Source organism: Gadus morhua, chromosome 19, assembly GCF_902167405.1.
Source record: "Gadus morhua chromosome 19, gadMor3.0, whole genome shotgun sequence".
NCBI lineage: Eukaryota > Metazoa > Chordata > Actinopteri > Gadiformes > Gadidae > Gadus > Gadus morhua.
Genome location: NC_044066.1, coordinates 16,244,063 through 16,265,634, shown reverse-complemented (window position 1 = coordinate 16,265,634; position 21,572 = coordinate 16,244,063). Strand labels below are relative to the sequence as shown.

The 21,572-nt window shown below is 48.0% G+C and overlaps 1 protein-coding gene across 5 annotated transcripts in view; it reads right to left on the bottom strand.

Annotated features, from left to right (window-relative positions):
• Positions 1-21,572, bottom strand: part of ppp1r12a (protein phosphatase 1, regulatory subunit 12A) — a 52,700-nt gene that overhangs the window by 17,788 nt on the left and 13,340 nt on the right. For 3 of the 5 annotated variants that reach the window (XM_030341722.1, XM_030341720.1, XM_030341723.1), the window contains exons 2-9: positions 14,575-14,705; positions 11,088-11,206; positions 5,905-6,064; positions 4,683-4,827; positions 4,357-4,431; positions 4,013-4,104; positions 3,533-3,690; positions 2,910-3,046 (exon numbers count right to left, since the gene is read on the bottom strand). In XM_030341722.1, the coding sequence (XP_030197582.1) occupies positions 2,910-3,046; positions 3,533-3,690; positions 4,013-4,104; positions 4,357-4,431; positions 4,683-4,827; positions 5,905-6,064; positions 11,088-11,206; positions 14,575-14,705 (1,017 nt within the window). Of the gene's footprint in view, positions 1-1,340; positions 1,539-2,909; positions 3,047-3,532; positions 3,691-4,012; positions 4,105-4,356; positions 4,432-4,682; positions 4,828-5,904; positions 6,065-11,087; positions 11,207-14,574; positions 14,706-21,572 lie in introns of those variants that run through there. The other 2 variants (XM_030341724.1, XM_030341721.1) reach the window with 2 other exon arrangements.

Here is a 21,572-nt window from a genome sequence, read left to right as displayed (position 1 = left end):
AGACGTTAAGGAGCTGTTTGTGAGTCACACATGGGCGGAGCACATCCTGTGGAGAGTCAGGTGGTGGAGAAGGGCCGGTTTTGTTTTAATAAAATACAACAATCTTTGTTGTACACGGGAATGGGTTAACAATTGTAGATGCACTCGTTTCTACGAATATCTTTACTCTACCGAAAGCAATACATATTGTTTCTCTATTTCTTCTGACAAATGCATTAGTTGCAAGTCGCTTTGCATGAATGCATCTGCTAAATGCTCTAAATGCAAAAATCGAAACGTAAAAAGAGTAGTGTGTGCACATTGTCATTTTTCTTTCACAATTCATCCCGAGAACCTTTTATAAAATGTAATCTCAATGCAGCCGAATTAGCCTTTTAACTTTTCGGCAGATGTATTTGGATTGAAAGATATGGAGGGACATTTTGGGACATTTGAAGTTGCAGACGTAAACACATGCTCCGGTCAGACACACACACCCAACTCAGTGAAACACACAACAGACGAGAAACACCTTGAGCGTACAAACCGATAAAGAGAAACAAACAAAGCCAGGCAGGAATCGTTAGGATGGTGTGAAGTGAGGCAAGCAGAAGATAGTCTGAGGAGGTCAGTGACAGGAAGTTGAACAAGAGAGGACAAACTGGACCACGTTTAAGGGTTTGGCGCCACCTACAGGCTGGCTCCATCATGACACTCAATTATCTTATGTAGCCACTGATTGGAAAGGCAAATATGCTTAATAGATATAGATCGTCCTTAAGGTGGTAGCAAACTCTTTTGTGGTCTAGGATATATTATTTATTTTTATAAAGGACCCCCACGCGTGTAATTATTTAACTCCTGCCATTTCCGATCGCCCTGTCTTTCAAAAGTCTCATCGCACACGATTCATAAAGCTTTAGGCTAATAAAGCTTCATAAAGATCTCTCCTCTAATGACCACTCCATTAACCAGCCCTTATTTCACCACCAGATGTGATGTTGACTAGCCATCCAAAGCAGTTCAAAATCAACCCTCTAGTGACATCACACATGGCACTGTCCAACACGATGTGGCACTTAAGAATAGTACTTAGCATCATGTAGCGTCTATCCTAGCTATCTTGTATCTAAATGTACTTATCGTAAGCCGCTTTGGATAAAAACATCTACCAAATGACTGAATGTAAATTATGTGTGATGCAAAGGGGGTAAAACCAAGTGGCCCTTGATGCATGGAATTGGCATTACTAAAAGACATGAATTGGGGCTCTCGAAAAAATGGCAATAAGTTAAAAGAACCCACACCCATGGGGTCTGTTGGGAGAGCAGACAGCGTGGTTATTTATTCAGAGTCTTAGTGGTCAGTGCACGGGTTCACCATATTAAACACGAACGAAGGGGGTTGTTGGTTTGGTTTGGGGGGGAGGGGGGGAACTCTGGTGCACACCAATGTCTCACCATCACTTTTTTGGGCGCTAGAGATATGCCCGTTTTACGCAAACCCTGGCGCCACAATGCAGGACAGCCCGGCTCGGCCACGGGCGAGAGACAATCAGACTTATAAAGCAGAGAGAGAGAGAGAGAGAGAGAAAGAGCGACAGAGACAGAGAGAGAGAGAGACAGGGACAGAGAGAGGGGAAAAGAGAGACAGAGAGAGAGGGGGTAAAAGAGAGAAATCGAGAAAGAGAGAAGGGGAAGGAAATAAAGAGAAACGGAGAGAGAAAAAACAGGAGAAGATGGAGAGGGAGAGAGAGAGAGAGAGAGATAGAGGATGGGGATAGAGAATGAAAGAGAAACAGCCAAAATAAGACACATAAGTGGCAGCAGCAGCAGAAGCAGAAGAAGCCAGGAGGATGGCTTTGGGAGAAGGACATAGAAAAAAGAAGATGTTTTCTTTAACTATCGTGAACCCAAGGAGCTTTAGACTATTCCCTCAAGGTGAGGGAAGGGGGCAGGTTACTCCATTAACTGAAAAGCATGAAGTACTCGGTTTGACAAATGCTAGCCCACAAGTGGATAAGCACATTGTAAGGTCAGCATTTTAGGAAGGATCGCAAAAAACATAATTTATGAAAAATATATACGAGAAATGGTGTGCATGGCCTGCACGATGCATTTAAAGCAGTAAGGTGAAATAAATAGCCTGATTCCTTTAGTAATGCATTCCCATTTCCAATGAAGTGCGTGGTTTCCCGTTGAAATGTGAATTTTAAGAAACACATTTCAACCACAGCTTGTTCCAACTCTGACTCCATGTAAAGCAGCCACAAAGAGCAGTTATGGTGCGTTCCAGAGCCCATCCAAACCAGTGGGACGTGGGACTTATCCTACCTCCAACTAAGAAAAGTGACCTGGAATGCCTGTCGAAGTGGAACATCCCACCGTCGAAGTGGAACCTCCTACTATCGAACTGGGGGGTGATCGACCTACCCCCACTTCACCAAGTAGGAGCTAGTACAGTTCAGGTAGGATAAGTCCCAAATCCCATTTCTTTGGAAGGGCTCTGGAACGCACCATATATCTCCTCCAAGACCCAAAAGAAACAAGAAATCAGGTCAAAATAAAGGCCTGACAAGGACTTCATTTACCTCGATTTACCTCGAGTGTCATCTGGATAGAAGTGTAGAGTATGTGAATATAGGAAATCGCAGATTTGGACTATTCGAAAGCAGTGATGCCGTTGGTGTAAGAAAAAAGAACCAACTGATCCTCCGTTATGCCAGTACCTTACACCCCCAGTTCTGTCCGTTTGGCCTCCCAGGTGACGTGCTCAGAGGTGGGGCAGTGGGGGGTTTCTACAACTGGGTATAAACCAGTACACAGATGCACCTAATGCATCCGTGTCTGCGTGCGTCTAAGGTGAAGGGAGTGGCCTATCGTCACGGAAACGGTGAGGAGAGTGGGTGGGCGGTGTCCGGCAGGTCGTACCTTCTTGACCGGTGAGGTGGGGGTGGTCACCTGGTTGGTGGGGCTGGATGGGGTCGCCACGGTGACGGCGGCGGGGGGGGTCGTCACGGCAGCCGTGGTGGCGAGGCTGACTGGAGGACCGGGGGTCTTGGTCTTCTCTGGAGGGTCCAGAGAGGGGAGCAGTGAGGAGGAGAGAAGAGGAGTCAGGCTTTGGTGAGGAGGGGTGGACAGACATTTTGAACTCAAACCAATGTATTTCGCCTGGAGAGGAGAGGAGTACGTCTCAAAGCGGTAATCCTTGTCTTCATGTTTAGGAATCGGTTTTAGGATCATTAAAGTTAATCACAACGAACCGAAGCTGCGAATGAGACAGTGTGACAAGGTATAGGTTTAGTTAGAAGACAAAATGCTTCGTTGAATGAACACGACCAGACCCCATTGGGGGAGTTTGACAGGGCAACAATGTTTTATGGGAGATAATGCGACTAAGTTTAATAAAAAAAAAAAACAGAAGAGCCACAAAAGTAGGCCGTTTATCCCGGGGGAAGCTCAGAAGTTTTCCTTATTTTCATTGCTCAGTTGACTTCGAGCGGCACGTGCTTAGACACACGGGGGCCGGGGGAGGGGGGGGGGGCGAGGTTTACCTGCTTCATTCTCGGACTCAGAGTCCTCCTCCTCTTCCTCCTCGCTGGAGCAGCTTGACTCGTCCTTCTTCCCCTCCTCCTCCTCGTCCACCTTCTCCTGCTCCAGCACCTCGATGTGGGCCACGATCTTCTCCGGCTCCAGCAGCACCGTCTTTTCGCTGGGGGGGGGGAAACGGAACACACAACAACCATGGTACTTCCTGTGCGTGGCGCCGCGGCAACGGCGATATACATCAGCACACCCGGTGTATACACTGCTGCTGACAGCGTGCGTATATACACTGCCCCCTGACAGCGTGTGTACACTAGCGCCGCGTACATCTAGCAAGGGGGGGGGGGGGGCTTTTACACGCGAGCGGAAAAAGGCACTCGAAGGAGCAACGAGTCTGCATTGTGTGAAGGGAGTAGTAAAAAGAGAAACGAGAGCGGCTAGGTGCGGTGTAAACACTCGTTACTCTCCCGGTGGCAGCGCCGGCTCACCTCTTAGGCGGCTTCAGGGATTGGTTGTTGTCTCCGGTCGTGGTCGTCTCGATCAGGGGGGATTTCTTCACGTCCTTCTTGTCGTTCGAGAGCTGCAATGAGGGACCAACGGTTAGAAGAAAAGGTCTACCCTAGGTCTCGTAGGGTATTAGGATTCTACTTTTGCATACCTATATATTCACGTGACTTAAGTCATGCATCGCAATGTTGTTGCGGCCGATGCTACTTCTACCAGTGAACTCGAGGCCAGGCTGGTATCGAAAGTGCCTTGATTGACACATTTCCGGATATACACAGGCCTTCGAACAATAAGCAAGTTCTAGTGGGAGAAGAGAGAGACATACCAGATCCTGTTTCTTATGCAGCTCTTCCAAGTAGCCGAGGACATCCTCGTCTGAAACGTCGAAGGCCGTCTGACCCTGGGAAGACACGAGAAGATACAACGGAAAATCACCATGACGATCTCCATGGAGACGAGATGAGAGAGAGAGAGAGAGAGGTGTGCACGCGGATTCGATTAGTGCAAGTGTGTGTTGTTTTGTGTGCACGTATGTGCACGTGCTGTGTGTACGTGCACAAGTTGTGTGTGCACATGTGTGTGCAAACGTGTTCCTTTTGTGCGTGTACTACTTGCACACGTGTGGTACATGTACGCGTGTTGCCCGCTCACCACTTTGTTGATGAGGTCCATGTCGCAGTGGTTCTCCACCAGGATCCTGCAGGCCTCCTGCTTGCCCCAGTGAGCCGCTGCGTGGAGCGAGGTCCAGCCATCGTAGTCCTTAATGTTTACATCATAGCCCGCCTGGATCAAGAGCCTGTAGTAGTGGAGAGAGGGGGGGAAAATAAACACAAATGATAAGAATAGAGCTCGCTAGATCTGGAGTTCACTAGAAATAGAGTTCCCTAGAATTACACAATTCCTTCTCCTGTCCCGTCCCTCCCTTTAGATGTGGCTTAGGTCAGAACCAGTGTCATTATTTGCGCTCCGATTTGTTTTCAGTCGGGTTTCTGTCGAAATGCGTCATCCGCTGTCGACTTCACATGAAACGCGTCCCTGTCCGTTCTTGTGAACGGCAAGTCAATGCTCAGAGAGAGGCCGCAGGATTGGGGGGGGGGGGGGGGGGGGGGAGATGCTGTGCTCCACACGGCAATGGCAGTGCTGGCTACGGGGAGACCGGGCGGCGTTTGGCCCAGAGCCCAGCCAGACACAGCAGGCAGGCAGACAAAGGTGCTCTGCTGAGTTAGCTGGAGGTTTCAGTGAGCCTGACAGTGCTGGGTTCAATGGAGCGCGGTGACATACACTTGTGTGTGTGTGCATCAACTGCACACTGACAAAGTAGGTACAGTATATATACACGCCAATCACTGGATGCTTGTAACCAAAGAGCTTACGACACACTGTGTACATGTAATTGTACATAGATACATGTACATAGATCTATATCTGTATAGATGTACATAGATAGCTCTATATATCTGTATGCAAGTACATAGATACACATTCGTTGAACAGGGCCTTCTTCAGTGGGAATTGAACCCCTAACCATGGGAATGTAAATGTAGTGTTCAAACTGCTGATATAGATGAAAAAACTATGCATTAAGGAAAAGCCCTGCGTTATAAAACCAACTAAACAACTACAAAATTGTGGGTGGTAGTTTAGTGGCTAAGGGCGTTTTACCCCAAGCCAAAGGGTACTGGGTTCGATCCCCAATGTATGCAATCTACCGGTAAGAATCCCTGAGTAGGATGCCCTTGATGTTACAACTGTTAGTCTCCCCTCTACTAAACCTTACTCTGCAAATGACCGTAGCAAAAAAAGATCACAAAATAAAAACAGAAAGACTTTTGTTTGTTTGTTTTAGTTAGAGTACAAAATGTCAGACGCTCACTTTAAAACTTCTACGTAGCCCTTGGCGGCGGCGACGTGGAGCGCCGTCCCTCCGGACTTGGTGTGGCGGACATCTTGGATCTGGCCGCTGTTGAGCCACTGCCTGGCGTCCCGCAGCATGATGCGCTCCTCCTCCTTCCTGGCCGCCTCGATGTCCACACCTGGAGATTGTGGGGGAGAGATTCAGTGGTCAACGTTAGCTTAGCAACGCGGTGGCTAACGTTAGCATAGTTATACGGTAGCAAATGTTAGGTTAGCGACGCATTGGCTAATGTTATGGGAAACGACATGTTTGCCAAAGTCAGGTTAGTGACGCAGTGACTAACGTTATGGTTAGCAAAACAGTGGCTAACGTTAGGTTAGCAACACAGTGGCTAACGTATGCTTAGCGACGCAACCCCCCTATTTGACAACCAGGTAAGCACAACTCTGTTGCTAATGCCGGGTTCAATTCCGATACCTGTACTCTTAGGCAAACACGCCGTTCCTGTCAGAGCGAATCCCAAATGATAACACACAAATGATTTAGTCATACCTTATATCAGTCAATATTGCTCATATTTGTGTGCACAGCTGTACCCAGAGTAAGATTTAGAGGCCATCATCGTGGCTTATCAGTTAGCCTAGATTAACACCACTATTCATGTTAAAAATATGCATGCGTGCATGTGTGTGTGGGGATTACACAGGCATACGTAATCCATCAAAGAAAGACGACGCAGAGCTACAATCTTTCTTCCGATAAGACCAGTCATCATTTCCAAGTAAGACAGAACCTAAGGACCTGAAGAAACGCAGGAGGCGTAAGGGGAGGGGTGTCTGAGGATTCGCTTTTTTGGCGGGGATTACCTCACATCAAGATAGGCATCGTATCAGCATTATTCATAGAAAGGCATTGCATCAATATTTTCTGATAAAGCCACAGCAATCAGAAAAGTACAAAAATAATCAGTTTCTAGATAAATTCTGATGGTAAGGCTTAAGCAAGTATATCAAGTATTAGCAGTAGTCACTCAACAAATAGTTACTGTACACCGTAAAACCGTCAACTCTGCATTATTACACCCCCATTCTCTCGACAGACCTTATACATAAACCCTTCAACCTACTCTCCTTACCATTGCTCCCTACATCACAACAGAAGGGAGCGAGTGCTGGGTTAGTGTGCGAGCGCTGCGTTAGTGTGCGAGAGCCCAACCGGCCATTCCACATCGGTGACCCCGCCAGAGATCCAGTCATACTCTCCGTCGGGGGGTCATCTTTCAACAGGAGAAACACGATCGGGAATATTACATAACCTCGGGGGGGGGGGGGGGCAGGCCGGGCCAGCCTAGCTACGCTGCGGGCTGGCAGACAGTCATAATGACATCTATTATAGTCTGTGTAAAACTAAATCCGATCCACCGGCCACAAAGTCCCCATTGTACACCGATGGGGGCAGAGCAGTGACGGCAGAAGGAGTGGTGCCGGGTCCGACCACTAGAGGGGGTAAATGAGTGGCTTCAGCAAGATGCTTTTACCCACAGTGAAGTTGGATTTTAAAACATGTCCTTAAGGAGCAGGTAGGGGTCAGGTGATCTTGCTCAAGGATGCCTAGGTAGTCTGCAGATATTGGGGTTTGCAACCAGGACCCTGCATCGGGCTGGATTCGGCCGTCCATCTCTGGGACCAAAGACTAGAAGGAGGGCTCTGCGCGGTGTTGACGCTTCGGGTTGCATCCTGCAAGGGGCCGTGGGTGTTCCCAGTCTTCCAGACACCTGGCCTTAGCGCCACGCAAAAGGGGAATCGATGAGCACACAGCGAGTCATCAGACGAAGCTTACGTAACGACCGCAACACAACCGCGCTGAAACCTGGCTCAAGGCTTTTTTTTCTCCCCCACTTGATTTACTCCTCGGAGAAACATCACTGACTCGCTCATCTCTCCCCCCCCCCCTGCGGTGACACACACACACACACACACACACACACACACACACGCACGCACGCACGCACACGCACGCACGCCGTGGCTCCATGTTCGAGTTTGCCTGCAGGTCGCCCGCGGGGCCCAACGGCAAGCTGGGAACAGGTGGCGTGTGCGAGTGTGAGGCGAGCGAACCGGTTCTGACTGACAAGAGGTTCAACCCCTCAGTCGCACCGGGGCGGAGGGGATGGGGTGATGGGGTGCGAAGGATTGGGGTTGTGAGGCACGTCCAATGGTAAAGCACGCGGAATAGGAGGAATACATGGAAATATATCAAATAAAGAGGACTATAATGATACAATTGTGATCATTTATCATCAATAATGGTATCATAATGAGAAAATAACATGCTAAGGGTATAAAGTTATGCTATATAATTTTTATATTATATATACACAGTATTTTATATTATTAGGGATTACTTGCATAATAGTATGATAGTATGAATATTAATGGACCACTGTCCATGAAAGTTGTGTTGGAAAGTGTTGGAAATAGTTCAATGTCTTTGCGTCGCTCACGGATGCCTCTTTATGACAAGCTGCATAAAAAACATTAGCAGCCTGTAGATTACATAAGTCGATAAACGGAACTGCCTTAGTTTCATAACCGTTGCAAAACAACAAAGATAGACATCCAGTTTTCTTAGATAGTCAACAACAAGTCAACATCAAATACACTCAGTCGGTTTCAACGTCGGGCCGGGCAATTTACACGACCTGCCGATTTCCTGCAGCAGGCCAGAATCCAACAGCAGAGAGATGCCTGCCTCGAGCAGGATGCATCGGCAGAGTAGCTGTTTGCTTCTGGTTAACAATTTATCCTCATGACCGGGCAAGCGAGGGAGGAGGGAAAACCACATCACAGACGAAACAACCTCCTTACACAACGGGCGGTTACATAACACCCCTGCCTGCCTCCCTCCTCTCTCCGCTGCGAGGGCTGAGATACAGTGGACGGTCCGCCCAACACATGAGGCTAACGCCATAGCCGCTCCACGGTGTGCTTCTTTGCATAGTCATCAGCGTCTCGCCCGACTTGCAGCGACACGGCTCGCTCCGACATAACGTTTGATTTCACGGAATGATGTCATGATTTGCATGTGCAAGAGCATCGGTGTTAGAGCTTGCGTTTGCCATCGGGGCATTCGAGCTCTACGAGGGAGTGACACGGGCAGGGCCGCACCTTCGGGTGATTATCGTGGCAGCGTTTGCCCGCCAATGCGAAAGCTGATGTCACCCTCGTTAAGACAGGACGGTCGATGGCTCTGGGGGGGCTGAGGGGTGACACACACACCTCCTCTGTGCCTCACAAGATGGCTTCTCCCTCTGTGCTTTTGTTGTTTATGGTTGCCTGGAATAATCTGCGACACAGCCGATTTATAAGCAATGAGGAAAAACAAGCAAAAATAAACTGAAAATTCCTGGAAAGGCTACAAAGGCCCACAGGCTCTGTGGCGACCATGTGTGATGTAAAACCCAGAAGTGCATCCATTTGTGTTCTTTGATATTGGGAGTGGCAGTCAGTGGGAGTGTAAATCCCCCCTGTAAATCCTTTTTGAGGACCATAACAGCGTACGCAAGGACAACGTGGTAAGCAGGGACAACGTCGAGGAGGGAATAGGTTAACCGTCTACACCCTCCCGGGAATTGAGTGTAAAGGAGGAGTGATAAGTCATGCAGACAGAGCTGAGGCGACAGCGCTAGAAGTGCTGCCATAAGCGCTTGCATATGCAGACCGGGGTTCATGTTACCATCAGCCTACTGGCCCAGTGGCCAGACATCACCTCAGCTAAGGGTCAACCCCAGCAGACAACATACTTTACGACGATAGCCAAAACAGACACGCAAGATGCTTTCAAGTCGGCAACGATTAGGGCCACGAATAACAAATATGTTGTTGATTCACCGTTTGATAAATATTTGTGTTCAAATGAGTCGAAATCAGGGCCAAGTGACTAACGTGGTGGACCGATTATCTCAAAACTAAACAGTCTAACAAATTGTTAATTGACCAATCGTTTAAGCACTTGAACTGAATTTGATGTGTCATCAACAACTACAACCGCAGATTCTTATCCATATCGGAATCGAAAAATTCTTTGTAGTATTCCGAGGGAGAAGATGGGCAAGCCACTACGGAGAAGGAGGCAGGCAGCGCATCCCGGGGCTAGGGACTCTTGTCTGAACACGGCCGCTCATACGGAGAGTGACGTGGCTCTCATCGGCCTCTTAACAGCGAGGCCAAAAATAGACCCCGGCAGAAAAGAGCGCGTTTTTTAGTTCCCGATCCCAAACACAAGAGGATCATGTTCGCCTTCACCACGATTCACTTGAAAACAATCAAACAATTAAATTTCGGCCGTTTGGCGGACACTTTTATCCAAAGCGACAATAAGTACATTTGTCAGAAGAAAGAGAAACACCAATATCTCGTTGTCGGTACAGTAAGGACATTCATAGAACCAACTGCGAAACACAATCGCTAGGTTAACCCATTACCCGTGTACAACCAAGTCAGCTAGGATAAGGTGCTACACAATGCCAAGACAAACAAGACTAGCACAAGCTGGGTTTGTAGCAACCCTCTGTGCTCCAAATGATACCTTGATGTCCCCCCGATTGCTCATTTAATGGCCTGTGGATGCATGGAATACAACTACTCCGACAGAGAGCGACCACATTTACCCTGCCTGTGAGCAGTGATGCCATCACCCCAAGCAGGTTAAAGGTGCCACCTGGATGGCGACGGTAGGTTTTATAGGCCTGTACGCCAGGTTTAATAGGCCTACGATTGGCAAGGCCGAGTCAACATCGCCCCAGGGGACGAGTTTCCAACCATGACCTCATCAAAAGGCAGTTCTAACAACTTTGTCGGTTTTTTTCTAGAATGTACCATAAAGGTCTGTCCACAAAAAATTAAAAAATGACAGGATTTGACCACAGTACCTCATCGTTGCATCAAGCAATGACGAGTTGAGGTACACAACTAAGGGTCACTGGTTTAGGCTTTTAGAAAGAATACATGTCATTATTAAATTTGAAAGACGTTGTCTAACTGTGGTAACATTTTACGTTTCCCAAGACACATTCGGTTGCTGGTCTCAGAGCTTTAGGTATGTCGGTGAAAGAGTGAGTGGGTATATCAGACAGCAATTGATTGACGCACCAAAGAGTGCGTGAGTGAATGAGTGCATGTCCCATCAGTGTGCTCCTTTACCTTGGCGGTTGATCTCATTCTGCAGGAGTTCCTCCATTGCTTCTTCTTCGGCGATGTCAAGGGGCGTCTCCCCCTCGCTGTTCACCACGCCCACATCGGCCCCCTTACTTATCAAATACCTGAGAGAGACACATAAACACGTATAAATCACTATACATGTTCATATATATTTACATGACTTCAAGAAAATTAATGTTGTTTATTCTACACTAGCCAGAAGTGTAGAATATATCATTTTAGAGGAGTGTCTTGTTATTGGCATCATCTCTTTTGGAGAGTGTCGTTTTTGTAGTTTTTTTTTAAATCAATAAAAAGGTCTGAACCGTGCCATGTCCTACTGCAGGTTATTTCTGCCGCAGCTATTAATAAAATGTGGGCCAGCTGGGTCTGGGAGGCATGGCTCACAAGAATCAGACAGAAAACCTTAAAAAAACGAGTGCCTTCACTGTATAATTAGGGCTAAGTGGAGTCTTAATATTAGTAGCTCTCTTTAAGAGATATGTTAAGTCTATGCTGGTGTTACTGATAATGATTATGAAACCCTGAAGAAAGTGAAAGTCTGTTAATTTGTTTACAATAGGGCAGCAAAACATGACCCACATTAGTACTATACAGAAAGTGGCCCTGGCTATTACAATAGCTTCAACCGTTAAATCCTCATGATGTGAATTGTAAAATGCATAACCGACAAATGTAAAGCCATAATTCGAGAATGTCTTATAAAAGACATACAATTTGAAAAAGTACCACACAACACACACAACTACATTTTACCAAGCAAACAATGTTCGCAAAATACCTCCAAGAGAAGGGTCAGAGAATCGGTTAATAATAACAGCTGAGCTTTTTTGTCTGGACGTAAGCCTTAAGTCATTGCAGGCAGGCTAACACTTAAAGCAATTATACGTCACATAGGATACAACTCTCATATTAAGCTTGCAAAGGGGGTCAACTGTTCGACTAGCAGCAGTTTGGCATGACACGGCAGCAGGGTGCAGAATCACATTCCTACACTTAGAGCTACGCTAAACACCCAGGCTGTGTGATGTACAGAATACAGCACCTAGGGGACAGGAGTGTGATCGCTGCTGTTTGAAAGAAACATGGATGCAGCGAAAACAGCAACAACAATTACAACTACATCTGACATCATCGCCACACTGGCCAAACTCAGAGTTGGCCGCCCAGCCCTTTCATGGAATCAGAGGCCTTTAAAAGCCACACAGCATTTAGCTGTTCCCTGCTTTCAATTAAAATCAGACAGAGACAGAGAGGGAGAGTGATAGAGAGCAAGAGAGGGAGTCAGAGAGCAAGAGAGAGAGACAGCGTGATAGAGAGCAAGGGTGAGACAGAGAGAGTGATAGAGAGGAAGAGACAGCGAGGAAGAGACAGAGAGAGTGATTGAGAGGGAGAGAGAGTGATAGAAAGGGAGAGACAAAAAGGAAGAGACAGAGAGAGTGATAGAGAGGGAGAGACAGAGAGGAAGAGACAGAGAGTGATAGAGAGAGGGAGAGAGAGAGTGATAGAGAGCGAGAGAGATACAGAGAGAGAGTGATAGAGAGCAAGAGACAGTGACGGAAGGAGAGGGAGAGTGAGGGGGGGAGAGAGACATAGCTAAAGAAAGAGAGGAGTTCAGGCCCTTCTCATTAGGCCAGGAAACCACTTCAAATGAGAAGTACGCCGAGGACTTCCCTTCCATGTTATCGGCTGGCGGACCGCGGCCACGCTCCCCTGCTTTGCATCGTCCTGATTAGACCCTCCGCCAGGGCGATTCTCGGGTTATTTCACTGGATCCAGTGGGCTCGTGGTCTGGTGGAGTACCACCGTGGTGGGAGTTCAATTCTAATCGTGGATGCAGAGCTCGAAACCAAATCTGGGGCGCAGGCTTCGCTTGGACTCCCAGCTGATTAGGGCACCGTGTTCCAGCCCCTGGTGCCTGCAGCCTAACCTGGAGGCAACCGAGGGGAAGCTAGCTAGCTCTGTGATGATGGCAGTCGCATCGGATGAAAAACATCTGCCTAATGATCAAGTGGTACACCGTAAACAAAGGAAGGGCCTGGTTAGTGTGGCGTATCCTTCTGCCTGGCGGTGAGTGATTTTGGGGGGGGGGGGGGGGGGGGGGCTTGGACACACCAGTGGAAGAGTGCAGTCACCCACCCTCAGATGGCTGGACTGTCATGACCGCCCCCATTAGCTCATCCATCGTGAGCACACTGACCTTTTGAGTCATTGTGCGAAAAACAAAAATAGTCTTGTCCTCGACGTTGGCCCTTGGCTGACAGCGTTCCGAAGAAGACTGAGAAATCGAGGCGGACATTGCAGCCATTCCACTAGGGTGGTAGTAGTAGTAGTAGTTTGAGAGGGCGGTAGTAATCAATGACAAGGAATAGGGCGGAGGTAGAAATCTATAAGAGCGTTCAATGTCCTCCTACACTGAACATCCCCATAATGCCATCGAAGTTAGATTAAAGCAGGTTCCAACTCACAGCAGCGTTTGATGACAGCTAACTATTACAACTACCCTCCCTGTAACAACCTGTGTGCTCTGGCTGCAATGAACCCCGTCCCTTTTGAAAGAACCGGGGAAAGAGAACATTGAAATTCGAACTTAAACTGGAATTTAGCTGCAGCTATGAGATAGGCCTGCTGGCCAGAACATATTTGATGGCATCGTGCTTACACAAAGAGTGGTCACAGCCACTAACAATGTGGTGGGTCTATTTGGTTATGGTTAGACTAGTGGACACAGATAACAACCCGTTTTCGCCACACATAAATTGACAATTCCGTAGATCATAACATGATAAAAAAGGCTCAAGAGGAATAGCCTACATGCAATCATGATTTTCAAGGACTTTTATTTCTGCTAGGGACAGCACAAAACCTAGACAGTTGGCAGTGGCACAAACAACCGCTTAACCGCCGGTTTATAATTCAACCTTCAACTGGCTCCATCGGGGACGATGTCCTTTGAGGTAAAAAAGGTCCCAAAACAGTCTAAATCAAGTTAGCTCCACGGTGGCCCATCACGAGATGTTGTCAGGGGGGAAGCCAGCCGTCCAGCAGCCAGCATGGGTTAGACAGAGGTCACTAATGGGCCTCTCACGTCAGCTGGCCCACGGCCACGCAAGACACTCCTGGTCCGCCAAGTGTTTGACCACAGGGGAGGAGTTGTTGCGTTTTAGATGAGCAATGTTTGAGTCGAGTCTTTTTTCTTTAATCAAAACGTTCAATTTCGTATTTGCACTGCTCTTTGTTCACCGGTACATCATGTGAAAAAGTTTGGGTCTAAATAATTAGACACGCCAAAAAACAATGCTGTGACCCATGAGAGGTTGACCGATAGTGGATTTGTAATAAAATAAAAACAGCAATCAGAATCGAAACGTGCGGCTTCGTTGTCACGGTAACTGAGGTGCGGGTGGGGGGGGGGGGGGGGGGGGTGGGGGGGGGGGGGGGGGGGGTGGGGGGTGGGGGGACCACTCACTCTGCTATGTCCATGTATCCGCAAGAGGCGGCGGCGTGGAGGGGGATCCAGCCCTCGTTGTCGGGCTGGTTGATGCTGGCGTTGTGCTCCACCAGGAAGGTCACCATGTCCACGTTGTCGTCGATGCATGCCTAGACACACAGGGCAGAGGAGAAGGGGTGAGACCGGGGAAGAGCAACCCAGACTCTGAACAACACTCACTTCTTTGGGGTTCACCTTGGCTCTGCATAGCCTCCCTCCTTACCCCCCTACCGCCCCTTCTCCTGCGAAAAACACCCCTCTTACGTACTAATTATATGTTTGTACGTCCTGGCACTTAATGTACGCACTTATTGTGCGTCGTATGTCCTCGCACTTAAAAATAGTACTTCACATTGTGTAGCATCTTATCCTAGCCATCTGCGTTGTATACTGGAATGGGAACATGGTAATTTAAGTATATGCACTTGTTTCTATGAACATCCTTACGGTATTGCTGTTCTGAAAAACTAATTATTGTGATTCGCTTTGGATGAAGCGGCTTCTAAATGGCCTAAATGTATACGTTTTGAAATATAACTGATTAAATATGCATTACTGTACACTGGTCTTATTTCAATATGCTACCAATACTGTGATGCGCTGCTATTAATAGATAGTGTTATCTTCCAAAGGGACAAGTTTAAGATACAAACAAACGTGTGACCGAGCACATGCAACACGTGCTGCGTCTTACGAAAATGAAATAACACATTTGATGAAAACGGATAACAGAATCTTTAAGCATACAGCGACTACTAAAACAGGGATAGACAGTCAATACAAGTATGCAAATATGGCAGACAAATTACAACAAACACGCACAGCCTCGTTTCCTTCTGCGACTCAACGCATAACACACGCCACCTGCCCTTCCTCTGGCGCGTGTTAGCGTGGGTGTGTGTTGGTGTGCGAGTGTTTGCGTGCGATCCCCACATGCGTTTGGAAATGTTGGCATGCCGCAGAACTCCACAAATAGCGGGGGCGTTTGGAATACCGACCAAGTATCGACCAGAAAGCTAGCGCGAGAGCCTCTCTGTTTATCTCCCAAAATATATCTCAATACATCACCCCCCACCTCAAGACCCTCACGTTAAAACATCAGGTTGTTAATGACTCAGACAGACCGAACGCTAGGCCTTACGGGAGCAATTAAAAACGGTTAGGCACTCGCTGGCTCCGGTGATAATGATGTACACGTTTTTATTGTATGCATGTCAGACTGGAGGAAAGAGATTCAACATGTGTTTGCGTTTGCAGCATTACATCACCACTGGCGATGGGGCCTGGGTCTCAGTTGATAAAACCATTAGGATTTACATTATCTTTAACGTGCATTGCTCCTCCCCTCTGCACAAAACACGAGTCTCTGAGCTCTAGTAATACGCGACTAAGAAAGGTCAACACAGAACAGCCCATACCATTAACACCAGGGTCTGAGAACCCAAAAGGAAGTGTCACATTTTGCCTCGAGGTACACAAACAGCCCTTGTGATCAACCACATCTTTAACATACTACAAAGAAAACAATGGCACAAACAAACGCGACTAAATCACCGGAAATAAATATATTGATAGTATGGATTCCCCAACTCGTAAACACCAAACACGTGGTCCCATGATTGACCAACGCACCCTCTCTAGCGTCTGCTTGTGGGAGTTTATCACTATGTGGATGGAAGTGCTACGAATGTCTACTATCCAATCGCATGGCCAAACGCATACTCAACTCATATGCATAAAGTTAACAGAAGTTCAACCTTTGTCCCGCCCCTTTAACGCGACGCAATCCCCCGCCCGAAAGCGGCTTCTCACAATGCCTTGTCCCACAACATAACGCGTACGATACAACGTGAATAGGAGGCTTATCGAGACGTGAGGCTACTTGTTTGGTGGTCGGGCAGATAATGATGCTACACTAACTAGCATGAGGGGTGGGGGTGTTACACAGCAAGCAGACGTCAAGTGAAAGCTATTAAAAAGGCCCGAAACGAAACGGGATAGGTACAGAAGCGATGCTGATCTACACGTGAAGCTTGGAGGTGAGCAAAAGAGCGTAGTTGTGGTAGCGTGTGATAAGCTAATGAGTGAGGGCCATCCGAGGCATAGCAGCTTGAGGGACACGAGTCAGTGCTGAGTGGGTGCAGCTAGCTGTAGCTAGCAGAGGCAGGGTTAGGAGGGTTTGAGGTGAGGGCGTGCCAGCCAAGGTGCCCCTGGGCTGAAGAAGTCTTCTGAGAGCAGGCGAGCAGCCAGATAATGAGGTGACGGGCAATTAAAAAAGGAGCCATGGCCTGAGGCCGGAGAAAATGAGAGGGGAAAAAAAGCAAACACAAAAAGATGTCAAGGCTTGATCAAAGGACCGGGTCAGCCTTCGATTCTGACTGCAACAAGCTTAGTATACGCGGACGTGGGGATGTTTAGGGAGTGTGACCCACTGGTATGACGATGAAACACTCCTTTTGGGCTCTGGAAAGACTTTAACAAAAGCCGGAGTTCCACAAAACTAAAAAAGGGCTCTTCTGAGGTCCAGCCAAACACCAGAGGAACATTTGCGGCTATGTAAATAAACGGAGAGATACGGAGACAGGACAACATTGTAGTAAGTGTCTCAGATAAGATCAACCGTAACATTGTCTATGCTCCCCTTTCTGACGTGCTGCCCCACCTCCCCTTTTGAACACAGCCGCCTGCAGAGACTCCCCACCGTCTCCTGGGGGGTTGCTATGACAACGCCGGCGTTGACGAGGGAAAATAGAAGCGCATGCACACGCCGGGGCCTCGCGTACGGGGCACACCGCTATCTCGCTGGAATCCTTGTCCAAATTTGGTCCGTTTCTACTGCCGTACAAGGCCAGGGAGGTTTGGCTGCCTGCACGGGCCTCTGCAAGCTTATCTCCCTCGTGTGTGCGTGTGCGCGTGTGTGTGTTACGCAAAAGACACCAATCAAGGTACAATATGAACATGAGTCCAACGTAAGCTCCAATCATAAAACGCAACGTGTTAGGATCATAAAATGAAATGTACGACCAACTAAAATGTGATAGACTGCCGTGGTGGATGCAAAATGACTGAAAGTTATAATCCTGGTGTTGATAGTTACATGGTAAGAACAAGCATTTTGTTCTATGGATGCGTGTGGAGGGAAGTGAACAGTCGATGGTCAAGGACCATTGGTCGAAATCGACTCAGTGCTATTGGGCTTCTTTTCCAAGCTGTGAAGCGGTGAAGCACCACATATGGTGTGTTTGGAAGGAGGACGGCACGTCCTTTGTGACCTGAAGTTAACGCTGAATACTGACCTACGGGTTAAAATGACATTGTGTCGCTATGGTCACAGTGGTTGAAGTAGGGCTCTACAGAGCGAGTGGGAGGGTGAGTGGGTGGGTCTCCGGCCCGGGCTAATAAAGGGTGATTATAATGGGCTGCATTGTGGGGCAGACTGCTCCCTCACACCATCACCAGCCCCCCCTCCCCCCCCCGCCCGGAGGGTGGACGGACAGTGCTCAGGGCCGGGGACTCAAACAAAGTGAAACAAACAAATAAACATGTCGTGACTCACGGTGCTGCAGACAGACACACTGTCATTCAAACCTGTTTGGCCAGTGGGGCTGGCGGTGGAGAGGGAGAAGAGTGGATGCCTTGACTGACTGACAGACACAGATCTAAATAGCCTGACAGAACAACCTTTTAAATATCGTCAAGCTTTCCAGGAAACCGTGCAACACGGAAACAACAACAATGAATGGAACAACAGTAATTATAACGTCATGGAACTCGGATTCAACAACACAACATTAAACTACGAAGACAAGGTTCCCCGTTTGGATTCAATCTTGGTTTTCCGTTTCATCACAAAGTCACTGACTGAGTTCTGATACTGGTCATTCAGGTAGGGGATCAGGGCATCTTGCTCTAGGATACCTACAGGTAAAGCTACGGACATCAGGGACGCGACACGCCCCGGCAGACATAAGCTTGAAGTAGAGCATCCTCGCCCACTACACTACATTACACCATCCTGCCAGGAATAGTGCGGCTGCAATGTGCCGACCTCGCAGTGTGCGCACACAGACGGGCGCTGACGTTTAATGAATGTGGCGTTCGTATGTAATGTTGCCTGCTAACCATTTCTATGTAGACAAAGCCCACGGTACGATTTCTAAAAATAAACCAATTACAAAAAAGCCAATCTCAAATGGGAAAGGTAGGCTTCTGGGAAGTGGCCATCAGGACTGAAGGCTAACCTGATCAATGATAAGCGGACGTCCGACTTGATTCATCAATGCGGTCTAATGTACATTGCGTACCGGCAGCCGCTCCTCTTTCCACATTGGCCCTTCCTTTTAGAAGCATTATTTTGTAATATTTTGGGAAATTCTCTTCCCATCCTGACGACAATCAATAAATCAAACGCCATGACAAAATCTTTAAAAAAAAGAAAAAGAAATCAGTCTGTGGCTGTCGCAGACATTTAATAAGCACGTCCAATCATTTAATTCAACCCCTATGAAAATATTTGACGTCCAACCCGTCTGTCTGCCTACCTACCTGAACATACTCTGCCCTGCACACTCTGTGCCCTGCACACTAATTGCTCACGAGTCTTCCACAAGGCCAGGCGGAGCTATAGGTAAAGCTAGCGAGCTAGTCACGTGCTTTGGGGAGTGGCTTTGGAGGTCTGAAGGGATATGTTGGGTTTCTCAGCTGGATACTTGCAAAGTCTAACCTACTCTGGCTGGTTCCTCCAAATGGCTGACCCTAGCTTTAAGCTATGCTAGATCATCCTCATCTTCGTCGTATATAATCCCCTCCTCCTCCTACATGCTCAACTGACAGCAGGTTGTCGTAAAGTGGGATCCGATGCGGTTTTATCCGAGTCGTTTATTACGATTACGAGCAAGTGAGCACGGTATCCGACGGATTTCGGAATTTCCCGAGCAGCTGCTCTACATATTGACCACCATAAAAACATGAGCACACAATGAAAACATAAAAATAAAACGGCCAAACATAATTTCCCGTTTTAAAATGGAATCCCACGCAAACAGCTTTGCAAAACCGCATTATGAAAACAAAGAGGCGCTTTTGTGGGTTGTTAAAAATCCAGTCTTAGGACGTGACGGACCACATTTCAAGACACAGAAATGCTCCTACCATGTAGCTTTCAACTTCTCAGAAGTCGTCCACTCAATCACACATCTCTGGAATGTTTACACAGTCAGATGAACGCCATCCATACTTCACTGGAGGGGGGGGCAAGGCGATCAGAGCTAATAAAAAAGGGTGGGAGGTGTGTTCAGGGTCCCGAGGAGCCAATCAGAGGGCAGCACAAACAAACGCAAATATTTCAGATATTGGATTCCACATCAGCGCCTGGGGCGAAAAAAAATATGGTTTAGGATTTACAGGTCTGGAGCATCAATCGTTAGCACGAACGGCGGTTTTTAAGGCACATACATTCTCCTGTCATCCTACCTGGGAGGAGTCACTCAAGGCACCCTTTAATCCAAAATAACCCATTTTGAACTCAGCTGTCATTAGGATGAGAAGGTAGGGGTTTAAGGACATCTTGCCCAAGGCCAAACCAACTGAGGTTGGGGTTAGCCACACAACCTGACGATTTTTCACGGCAGTCACAAACAATAATCACTACGCCATCGGGAAACCCAGGACCTTGATCAGTCGAGTGTCCTTTACGGACCTATACTGCTGTTGTGTTTCCACGGCAACGTCGGGCGTGCGAGATGAAGAATGAGGCAGCGAGCGTCACCGGCGTGGATTGTGGATCTACCGACGGCGTGGACATTCCCACTCGACTGCGCGCGTGCTCCGCATGGAGAAGATTACAATAACCATCTCATGGATTAACTCAATGAACCCCTGCTGGGCCGGCCCGGGACGAGTATGGAACTTATTACGGGCACTCGGGCAGGGCAGAAGACGGCGTCCATCGCGGACACAGACACCACCACCACCCGCCCGCACGGCGAGCCTTAGGATAACACCGAGGATCACTAACTCTCGCTGCCCCTGCCAGCACACAGAGGGAGGGGGATAGGTGGAGGCCTTCTCAGTGGCATGAATAAAACGTACACAAATACATGCTCATGAAGGGGGGGGCAGGAGGGTGGGATGGACCGTGTCCGTTGCCCTGGTAACAGAACCCCCTTTGCCGTAGGTATGTATACATAAAAAGACGGAGGAGCTGGGATCGCACTGGGTCAGGGCGGTGTAAGAAATGTAAATAAATAAGTGGAGGATTCATTTTAGATCGCACTAGCTCTGAAGGCTGGACCGCCAGCCGGGGCTGTTTGGAGACCCAAGACCAACCAGGTGGGAATCTCGAGGTAGGTATTTCCAACCTTGACTTGGAAAAAACAAAACAAATATTATAATAGAGAAATGGTGAGGTGTGATGACCAGGATGCTCTTAACCTGAGTCACGGTACGATGGAGCAAAAAGGTTCCTTCCGTGGAAACTGACAGATGATGCTGGTGTCAATCATTAGAGAGGAGGAGGTACTTTGGTTTGCCCTTTTGTGACACACAAACACCCACACACAGAAGTTTTTTAAAAAAAAAACAGGCAACATATTTTGAGCTATTTTTAGCCAGCCGTAACAACAGGACTGCCAATCAATCAATCTAAATGGCTTTGGGGGAAAGCAGTGGAAGACTTTGGGGCAATTCTGAAGTTGTGTGTGGAGGGGGGGGGGGGGGGGGGGGGGGGGGGGGCACGGATCGCTTTACATAGCCGGCATCAACGTTTTACGACTGGTAGAAGAGCGAAACAATAATACCGTAGGAGCGACGGGTGATACTGTACATCCCCTTTTGGAAAAGTTCACAGAACTTAAGTTCCTGGCCTTTGAAAATCAGCCTTCCTGTTGAAAGCACAAAGCTACTACACAGTGTGTGTGTGTGTGTGTGTGGTCATCCAAGCTTAATTTAGCAGTACTCCACATCAAGTAGAGAGAGAC